The sequence below is a fragment of the Lipotes vexillifer genome, unplaced genomic scaffold (genome assembly GCF_000442215.2).
Source record: "Lipotes vexillifer unplaced genomic scaffold, Lipotes_vexillifer_v1.1 scaffold490, whole genome shotgun sequence".
NCBI lineage: Eukaryota > Metazoa > Chordata > Mammalia > Artiodactyla > Lipotidae > Lipotes > Lipotes vexillifer.
Window position 1 is genome coordinate 402,861 of NW_006796397.1, and position 10,979 is coordinate 413,839.

General features: G+C 33.8%; 1 protein-coding gene across 4 annotated transcripts in view; it reads left to right on the top strand.

Annotated features, from left to right (window-relative positions):
- Positions 1-10,391, top strand: part of PKN2 (protein kinase N2) — a 126,853-nt gene extending 116,462 nt beyond the window's left edge. The window contains exons 17-22 of one of the 4 annotated variants that reach the window (XM_007468502.1): positions 824-886; positions 2,131-2,207; positions 4,239-4,381; positions 6,878-6,985; positions 7,191-7,271; positions 7,359-10,391. In XM_007468502.1, coding sequence (XP_007468564.1) covers positions 824-886; positions 2,131-2,207; positions 4,239-4,381; positions 6,878-6,985; positions 7,191-7,271; positions 7,359-7,562 — 676 coding nt within the window. In that variant the 3' untranslated portion in view covers positions 7,563-10,391. The remainder of the gene's footprint in view (positions 1-823; positions 887-2,130; positions 2,208-4,238; positions 4,382-6,877; positions 6,986-7,190; positions 7,272-7,358) is intronic. The other 3 variants (XM_007468503.1, XM_007468505.1, XM_007468504.1) reach the window with 3 other exon arrangements.
- Positions 10,392-10,979: the final 588 nt, after the last annotated feature.

A 10,979-nucleotide genomic window follows, 5' to 3' on the forward strand; every position in this document is an offset into this window, starting at 1 on the left:
TAAAAATACTTTATTGTTAAAAAATGCTATCATCTGATCCTTCAGCAAGTCGTAATCTTTTTGCAATAATAATGTCAGAAATCACAGATCACCATAACAAATATAATAATGATGAATAACTTGAAATATTGAGAGAATTACCAAAATGTGACACAGAGACCTGAAGTGAGCAAATGCTGTTGGAAAAATGGAGCCCATAATGTTGCTCCATTCAGGGTTGCCACAAACCTTCAATTTGTAAGAAAACACAGTTGTCTGTGAAGCACAATAAAGTAAAAACACAGTAAAACAAGGTGTGCCTGTGTTCATAATATGACATTCAAGGTCCTTCACAACTTGATCTCAGGCTCTTTTCAGCTGCATCTCCCGCTACTTCTTCCTTATCCTTTACTTCAGCCACAACAAACTCATTATGGTTGTCAAACAGGTTATGCCTTTTACACGCCTATTCCTTTCCCTCTTAGGAGCATACCCTATATTTCCCCTACAAAAGTTCTACCTTTCATACCGTCCTTCTGCCTTTATGACGGCATATTGTACTTTCTTCGAAGAACCAGATCAAATGTCTACCCCAAGGGCTTCAATGACTCCACCAGGCAAAGTTAATGGCTTCCATTTTAGAGACTGCATTTTTCTTATTTTTAAATTTCACCCCTAATATTTAGCACATATCTTACTTATATGTCTGGCACATAGTAAGGACTAAATAAATACTTGTGAAATTAGTTAACTACAGAGTTCTGCTTTGAAGCATGAAAGTATAAACTGGGATTCATGAGTAGTGGAATTTATTAAACTTCTTTTGATTTAATTCTTAAAACAGATTTTATGCTGCATGTGTAGTTCTTGGGTTGCAGTATTTACATGAACACAAAATTGTTTATAGGTAAGTAAAGTTTTGATATTTTCTAATTGCTTATTTTGATATGAAGTAGAATTAAAGATAATTAAGAAGGATATTTTATTTAACCAGCTTCTTAATTTTCTCTTTTGTATGATAACTGATCACTAAAAAAGTTAAATTCCAATTTTGAAAGACATGGTTAACACAATAATTATATGATAAATTTCTTTGTTACTGGTCCTCTGCCCATTACCTAATTGGAATAGTCAAATTATAAGTTGGCCTGTGATAACACAATTTACCAACAGTATTCATCCTGGTGAATACTTTATATTCAACTGATCCACTTGTGCCAGATTATAAAACATCACCTTGCTTCCTTCATTAAGCCTTGATGTCAACTAGACAGTGTACTTGGTGACATATCTGATTTATGTACTGGCACAAACTCCTTACCAAATTGCAGACTAGTTAGAAATAGTTCATAGCCCAGCAACTAGTCTATGGTTAACACTTTGAATAACATTGCTCTAGATCAGACAAATTATGGGAAGGCCAGTAAGAATTAAAAGACTGTAAACATCAGTTTATTCAAACTTCTAACAATGTTTCCAAGATAACAGTTTCCTAATGGCCCTATTTAACTTAAAGAATAAAATATTTTCAACTTAATTTGTAATCATTTAGTATGACTTAATAGCTTCCTCTTTATTTTGAATTATTCTCTTAGAAGGTTAAACCTGCTCCCTATACCTTACTTATACTGTTTGTTTGATAATTCATTCTTATGGATGGCGTGTAGGCAAACTTCAAAGTTAGTCCAAGTCCGAGAGCTCCCTGATGGTCTGGTGCTTTGGATTTAGCTCTTTCACTGCCGTGACCCAGGTTCAGTCCCTTGTAGGGGAACTGAGATCCCCACAAGCTGCATGACATGGCCATTAATTAGTTAAATAATTAATTAATTAAACTTGAATTAAAGATCCATGAACTCCTTCTGAGCTTTAAAATATATATTTAAATAGATCAAACATTTCTCTTTTAGATACATTCTTCCTTTTCTACATAATGGGGAAAATATTCAGAAATTATTTTTTGTAAAGTAATTAACTTGCCAAAAGGAAGAAAATGAACATTTGTAATATAGTATTTAAATCTCAAACCATAACTTGAAAAAATTCATTTTTAGTAAAGAGAAAGTACGGCTCCTATTAAAATGATATTTTTACTATATTATCTATTGATTTTATTGATTTTTTTTTCATTTTGCATTTTTTTATCCTGAACAGAGATTTGAAATTGGATAACTTATTGCTAGATACAGAGGGCTTTGTGAAAATTGCTGATTTTGGTCTTTGCAAAGAAGGTAATTGGGTATTTTAAAGTGCCTTTTCTAATAGATTACTATTCCTTTGTACTTTGGAAGTTTTCAAATTTGTCTGTGGAGAACAAAATGTATTTTTTAATTTATTAAAAATTAAACTTTAACTTATTCTTTATTGAGACTCACAGGTTGTTCATATAACCTAATTATCATATTATTAAGAATTTATTCTGTGAATATGAATATGGTTAGGTTTTCAGAAATCATAGTATAAAAATAAGATTCTCTTTGTATGATTAATTTCTCTCTACTCTAAGAAAGCATTGGTTAAGCACCAAATTTTTTGCTTTGCTGGGATTGTGCAGAGTAAATTATGCATGCCTGAAAACTTCTCTCCTGCTTCTTAAAACTTTTAACATTTAAAATAGGAAAAATATATGCATATGCCTCAAGAATCTTTTATGTACCTATACGTGTGTGAGTACACACACAAACATATGTAAATAAATATGTAAACTGGGGAAATTTGAATTAAGAGGTAGCATAAGAAAATATAAAGAGCATGGGCTTAGGCACCACACAGTCCTAAGTTTGAATCCTGGCGCTGCCACTTAATTCCCCTGTGTCTTTGGACAAGTTACTTTGAACCTCATTGAGCCTGTTTCCTCAGCTATAAAATAAATATAATCCTTCTTGTTTAGGAGTATTATGAGAATTAGAGATAAGTATGTGGCACAGTGTCTAGCATATAGTAAATAGGTACACTTAATACACTGTATTGTAGCAAACATTGTCCGTCTCCCCCTCTACTCTGATAGCTTCCTGTTTCTTATTCAGCTTTCTTTCCATAGTATATAGTATAGTGCTTGGCACAGCTTAAGTATTCAGTGAATGCTTAATTAATAAGCAATTGGATGAATTAATGAATGAACTTTATAAATCTGTGTCCATCAGTTACCAACTAACCTCCTAATTATTGAATCTAATGAAAGTTTTTTTTCCTTTTTTGGACACTATTGACTGAAATGCTTTTGTTCCTCTAGAGTCTGGCCTTAGCCCATTGCTTTTCTCAGGTAGTTTTTAACTAGCAACTATATTCTAATGATTTCCAAATCTATTATTTCCTTTCCTAACATATATAGTCAACTATCTACTAGACAGTTTTACTTGGTCAGCAGGTACCTCAAACGCTGCACAAGCAAGTTTCTTTTCCTCAGTCTCGTTTGCAGTTGATGGTGCCACAATCCTCTCAATCTCCCAATTTGAAAATGTGGAATTATCCTGGACTCTCTCCTCTTCACTACTTTCTACATCCCGTTAATCACCAAATTGTGCTGACATCTACCTCCTTAATATTTCTTAAGTTTTTCATCTTCCCTCTACCAACCATCGTCTTGTTTTGACAAGACTACTTTAATAGCCTTTTAACTTTTCTGTCTCTGTTCTTTTTCTCCCTCAAATCAGTCTGCCATGTAATTGCTAAAATGCAAAAGGGGCCCATATAAATACAATTCTGACCATGGTACGCCGCTACTGAAAACCTTCAGTGGCAAAATTTGATATACATTGCCCTTCCTGATCTGCCTGCCTCCTTCTCCAGCCAGATCTCTTGCAGCTATCTGCCTAGTACTTTCTGTTGCAACAACAATAAACTGCTTACAGTCTTTGTCTCTCCACCACTATCACTCATCTCAGCTCTCTTTGCTGACTAATGTCTGCTCATCCTTCACTCAACTCAGGTGTCACCTCTGCAGATAAGTTAACCTGAGGCTCCTCTCCTCCTATCCCAACTAACAAGTCAGCTTTCATAAGATGATGTGTATAATGTGCTTTTAGCAATTTAGAATACAATGAGACATTTTCTTTAATATGTAGAATGTATGTTTGACTAATTTATTACTAAATTTTGAGAAACATATTTAGAAAACGAGTTAGCTAAAGTCTTTAATGTATTTTGAGTTTGATTATCATGCACAAATGTACACCTTTAATTTTGCTTCCTAAGGATATCTTCTAATTCTTTTGCCAGATTGTTTTCTTTGCTAACAAATATTTGAATTTTACCTTTTTCAGGAATGGGGTTTGGAGATAGGACAAGTACATTTTGTGGCACTCCTGAATTTCTTGCCCCAGAAGTATTAACAGAAACATCCTATACAAGGGCTGTAGATTGGTGGGGCCTTGGCGTACTTATATATGAAATGCTCGTTGGTGAGGTAAGCAGTATAAAATAGGTAAAAGGGAAATGTGATTGAAAGAACAGAGCATGTCACTTAAAAAACCACTTAATATGTCTCCTGTGTAAGTAGAACTTAAGCTTTATAAATATTTATATATATTAGTAATTGCCTATGATCCTACATTACCTTCACCATCTTTTTTAGATTTTTATCTTATCTGTGGAATGTATACCAATGCTTCAAAAATAGTTTCTTATATTTCAGTGTTGCTCTGGTTATATTTTATGATTTTTAAACACAATCACACATAACTGATTATTTCATAAGAGATAGAAAGCAAGAAGACTGATAAAAGGAATGCACTCTGTACCTGTAAAGAAAGGTCAGCTATATATTAGTCAAAAATAAATGTTACCTTCAAAAGCGATACAGTAGAATTGAAAAGATTAACATTTTTTTTCCTACTATTTTCTTTAGATTAACTTAAAATAAATTTCTGGGGATAACTTAGTTGTATACAGTAATTGTTACCACTTAGAAAACAGTGAATTATATCTAATTAATAAAGCAGTAAGAAGAGACTAATCTATTTTGTTATAAATTATTGGAAATGATAAATTAGGGTGGAATTAAAAAAGAGTAAATATTTAGACAAGTAACTGAAAATTACTTAGATGGGTTTGATGATCTTGAGATGCAAGAAAAATTACCTTGCATTGGTTCATTGTTTTGCCGTTTCCCTAATGCCAATGACCAACCTTGAACATTCTAGGCATGAGAAAGCTAGTAGCTGAATGATGAATGACTACATTATTGAATGTCAGAAATTTCTAAAGTTTTGCTCTGTGATTGTCATTTAGTGGCACTTATACCAAACAAGTAAATAAATGAATTTAGTTCATCCAATGACAGTACCTTTTGATGTCAAATTGGAGTGGAAACTTGGAAAAGGAGGAAAAGAAATAGCAAATTAAAATGTTTACTATGTGCTAGGCACTATTCTATGTGCTTTATAAGTATTAGCTCATTTAATTTTTCAGCAAACTTTAATGAGCTCAATAGTAGTCTTATGTTTATCTCCAGATGCATAAATAGAGACACAAAGAAGTTAATAGCTTGCTTAAAGTCACACAGCTCTCATATGGTGGAGCTGGGATTTTAACCTGTCTGTAAACCATTGTGGTTTGCTGCCTGCAGGATAGGGTATTTAATATACCCAAATTTATTTCTTTTCTTAAGACCATGGGTTCAGAGCTGAATTTTTCACCTCTATTTAGAAAAGCATAAAGATGGAAAGATATATTTTATCCCTAATCCACAGTGGTCTTTATTTTCTATGAGTCCCAGAAGTATTCATACTAGTTGTTTCTGTAAGCTCTGACATACTTGAACTTTTTTTTTTAATAGGTTTATTTTATTTATTTACTTATTGATTTTTGGCTGCGTTGGGTCTTCGTTGCTGCATGCAGGCTTTCTCTAGTTGCAGTGAGCGGGGGCTGCTCTTCGTTGTAGTACGTGGGCTTCTCACCGCGGTCGCTTCTCTTGCTGTGGAGCGTGGGCTCTAGGGCGCAGGCTTGGTAGTTGTGACACACGGGCTCTACAGCATAGGCTGAATAGTTGTGGCGCATGGGCTTAGTTGCTCCATGGCATGTGGGATCTTCCCGGACTGGGGCTCGAACCCGGGCTCAAACCCGTGTCCTCTGCAGTGGCAGGTGATTCTTAACCACTGTACCACCAGGGAAGTCCCGTCAGTTACTTATAAGTGCAGTCTCATTATGCCTGCAGTCTCTAATTGTGTTTTGCCACCATTAATTTGCTGTTGACTGTGAAATTCAAACCACATCCATGTCTGATGTATTTCTACAAAGTCTGTGCTTCCCTCTGTAGTAACACGTATTACTGTATTTGCCTTACCCATTTCCTTCTGTCTTTCCACAAGAAGATTTCAATAAGAGTATATGGTGTATCCTCTGGTTAGTAGTTACCTATCTCTTGTGTGTCTATTGTGATTTCTTGTAGTCCTTATTTGTTTGATGTTTTGGTGGGTCTGTTTTTTTGTTTTTCCTTTTTCTTATTTTCCTCACTATCTGGTTTTTGTTTTTGTTTTTTTTAAAGCTGTGGTTTTCTTTTTTTTTGAAGATGTTGGGGTAGGAATATAATAATGTATTTATTTTTGCTGTGTTGGGTCTTCGTTTCTGTGCAAGGGCTTTCTCTAGTTATGGCAAGCGGGGGCCACTCTTCATCGCGGTGTGCGGGCCTCTCACTATTGCGGCCTCTCTTGTCGCGGAGCACAGGCTCCAGACGCGCAGACTCAGTAGTTGTGGCTCACGGGCCTAGTTGCTCTGCGGCCTGTGGGGTCCTCCCAGACCAGGGCTTGAACCCGTGTCCCCTGCATTAGCAGGCAGATTCTCAACCACTGCACCACCAGGGAAGCCCTATCTGGTTCTTGATTGTACTTCGGAACTTTGAATAGATGATGAGATTTTACTGTATTGAAACTCATTTTGACTGACTCAAGGATATTTCTTCTAGTCTCCCTTTCCTGGTGATGATGAAGAGGAGGTTTTTGACAGTATTGTAAATGATGAAGTAAGGTATCCAAGGTTCTTATCTACAGAAGCCATTTCAATAATGAGAAGGGTAAGAATTAATGATTTATAAAACTACTGAAATTTTTTAAAGAACATTTCCCAGTAGAATTTTAGAAGTTGTTTTTCATTTATAGATGTTGCATGGTTTAGACAAACACATACCAAAAGAAACATCTAAAACTTTGCAAGTTATGAGAATCCTTGTCAATGAGTCCCTAGTCTTATATTAACTTTCTTCCTTTATATTGTGTTAGTTATTAAGAAGAAATCCTGAGCGGCGCCTTGGAGCTGGTGAAAAAGATGCAGAGGATGTAAAAAAGCACCCATTTTTCCGAGTAAGTATGAAAGTTTAAAATTTTTTATGAAACTGTAGCAATTAGGAGTAGGAAACTAAACTGGTCATTTTATATTTTGTAATCCAGCTAATTGATTGGAGTGCTCTGATGGACAAAAAAGTAAAGCCGCCGTTTGTACCTACAATTAGAGGGCGGGAAGATGTTAGTAATTTTGATGATGAATTTACCTCAGAAGCACCTATTCTGACTCCACCTCGAGAACCAAGGATACTTTCAGAAGAGGAGCAAGAAATGTTCAGAGATTTTGACTACATTGCTGATTGGTGTTAAGTTGCTACACAATGTGAAACCAAGCAGACTGACTCATAAGAAGACCTCCTAAAAATAGCAACCCTTCATTTGCTCTCTGTGCCAACAAAAGCTTCTGAGTTTTTTTTAAACATATGAAGATGTGTTTAAAAATACTATTCTAATACCTTCTTGAAAAGTGGCTTTTCAATGTATTTTCAACGTAAATCTGAACACTGGAAACAGTTTCATGGAGTTTAAGCTGAATGAACATCGGCCATGAAAATCTATCAGAAATGAATACTTTTGGATCAATAGTCTTATTTTTTAAAAAAAGAAGAAACAAAAAAAACCACTCTTCTACAGTCCCTAGCTTTGCTGTACTCCTGTCTTAAATGGAAGGAAAATTAATCAGTTAACTTTCCTTAGCTGTATTTTACAAAAAGAGGAAAAAAGGGCTTGGGATGCTATTACTATTCACACATAGTATGATTCTGTTTGAATAAGGCAAATGCTCTTATTTTTGTAAAGAAATTACTGTAATATCAAAAATAGTTTGTGCACATTTTGGGGCTTTTTTTCTTTAACAGAATGAGTTGATGTCTTGTATTATAAATTTTCTATATTTATTAGGAGAAAATTTTTATTGCCTTATCTTTACCAACTGTGTAACAGAGCCTCATAGCTTTCCAACTGAGCTACTTGCCAAACAGTTATGTTTATTAAACCAACTATGCTGAAACAAACAGAAACAACCAAACATCTACATTTACTTAAAATTTTAAGAATGAGGACTTACGATCATCCTGAACCAAGATACTGTTACCTGTATGCATTCCCAAAGTCTAGATACTCAGTATGTTCAGTCATACCTTCTTCCCAAATCAGTGAATTGATTACTCCTTTTTTTGATATTGTACATTTATCAACCTAGTTCATCTTGTTCTTGTGTCTACTGTAGAAAGGAACTATATCTTTGTTAAAACATAGGGATTATCATTGTATACATGCTGTGAACATGTATATGTGCAAGTTGTAATGTATTCTATGTTGTAGGTTTATTATTTAATTTCACCACTTCATCACTTTTGTACAGTGGCCAAGCAGACACCTCAGACTCCAGCATTTACGTTAAGTGCATTTGTACATTTTAGGCCACTGGATCCAGATTTTATATTGGCAGTTACTGAGGGCAAAAGCAATATTTTATAACAGAATGTATAAATATTTTTGATAAAACAGTCTATATTTTATAAAAATTATTATAACACTAAAGCTGTACCTCAAAAGTCTCAAAAATAATTTGATCAAATACTTTTTTACAACTCTTCAGAGGATCCATTTGTGGCTTTTTAATGCTCTTATAAAGATAAGGAAGTCTTTCTGCAAGCCATTACTTTTCTACTTGCCTGGAGTTTTGGGTTTTTTTGTTTTGTTTTAATTGTTTTCCCTCCTAGTCTATGACTTTATTGTTTTTCCCTAGTTCAGTAATAACATCTTTGATTCTGTGCTTAGCATGTTAGGGCCATCATACCTCAGGAATAGCAAGTTGTTAACTAACCATACTGAGTTAACCATTTAATCACTATGATCTCATGTCTTAAAAGTTGTTCAAGTTTAAATCCTATGAGAAAAATGAAAGCACATTGATTTATAGAGAATTAAGCTTAAAACATTTATGAATATTTCAGCCTTGCCAGGGTGTGTTGGCATGTTTTTGCTATACTCTGATAACAGTTAAAATTGTTCAGAGATAATTTCTGTTTCCTTACAAATTGATTATTACCCATGATCCTTTGGGGGAAAATCTTACAGGAAGAGGGAGCAGCAATATGTTGTTTAAAATTCTTTTAAAATGCCAGTTAACTTCCTTGGTGAAGGACAGTAGAGGATCTTAGCTTAATTGTCTGGTTTTAATGTAAACAGTGTTAATACAACATTAAAAAAAACACTAAATACTTTTGAGGTACAGTCTGCTCACCTTTTCTGGTTCTCAAATATGCATAGAAAGCAATGTCTAAAATAGGCGTTTAGCATTAAAAACTGACATAGCATTTTGTAACTACACAGTGTACAGAATTTTTTTTTTAATTGAAGTCAATCACTAAAAAAATTAGAGGGCAGGGTATATTCACACAATTAAGCTGAAGAAAGCACTAATTTTTTCTGTAGTTTTAAATATATATATATATTTTAGTCAGATTTAAAATTTTTAAACTCTATAGAATGTAAATATATTTTGTTATTACTGTATGTGTAAGTGACTGCTCAAGCACTTTGTAAGGAAATTAAGATATTTTAGAATGGTACACTATGCATTCAAATTAAATGTGCCTTTATGTCATTTTAAGAAAAAGTGTTTTGCAGTCATAAATTACCACAAATGCACAAATTAAAGTTTATTAGATTGTAATTTGTAACTTTGTTTTTAAGTATTATTTCCTTTTGGAAACTTCCTATTGTTCAGAATATGTATTAGCTTTCCTAGATTCAAGATCTCAAAGACTAGTTAACTTTAGTTAGTCTTCTTGCAGGTACTTCTTGTCCTAGGGAAGAGCAAAATCATTAAGAGTCAAACCAAATTGTTTACTTCACTGGTAACAGTGGGGAAATTTTGCATTCTGTTCCTGTAAGTTTAGTAGCATCTTTGATCCAGTGGTTACTTATGGGATGTCTTCTGTGTGCTAGACACTAAGGATAGAAAGGTGATTAAAAAAAAAGCACCAAAGTCTTCATAAATGAAGAATGGTAAACATTAATGCTAAAATGCAAGCACTAGTACTATATGTACTTTTCTCTTATTTGAGAATAACTTATTTAATTTTAGAATCTGACCTTTCAGAAAATAGGTAAATGAAAACAGAATACTAGCCATTTTATAGTCATCTTATTCAAAAATTACAAATGGAATATTTCAGAAATGTAAAAAGAACCCTGCTATCTCTGTGACACAGATTAAGGTCATAATGTAATCACCATTGTATGTTGACTAGGTGAAAGCTGCATTATAGATTCAAATCTAACAAAATTTTTACAGGTGCTGCTGATCTTCCCAAAGCAACTGAGGGTGAGTATGAGAAACCCGAAAGAACAAATGCCGGATCATATTTTTAATATAGAATTTTTGTTTACCTTCTAGCTATCTTTTGAGATCTAGTGTTTCTCTGAGATATAAGCTTTATATGTATATACATATATAACTATATGTGTTTATAAATATATGTATGTAAATATATACATATATAAATAGAGGTAAGTTTGTAAAGTAACTTCTAAGTGTCAAAAATCTTGCGTAATTTCTTCTAGTATCTTGACTAAGTAGAAACTCTCAGACATCCAGTACGAAACATAATTTGAGTGATTGCTGGTCTCATTAAAGATAAGAGTGGTCTCTGGCAACCCTTCACCCCAAAGTAAGCAAACAAACTTGAGCATGAATCTGCACACACTAGGGTTTCA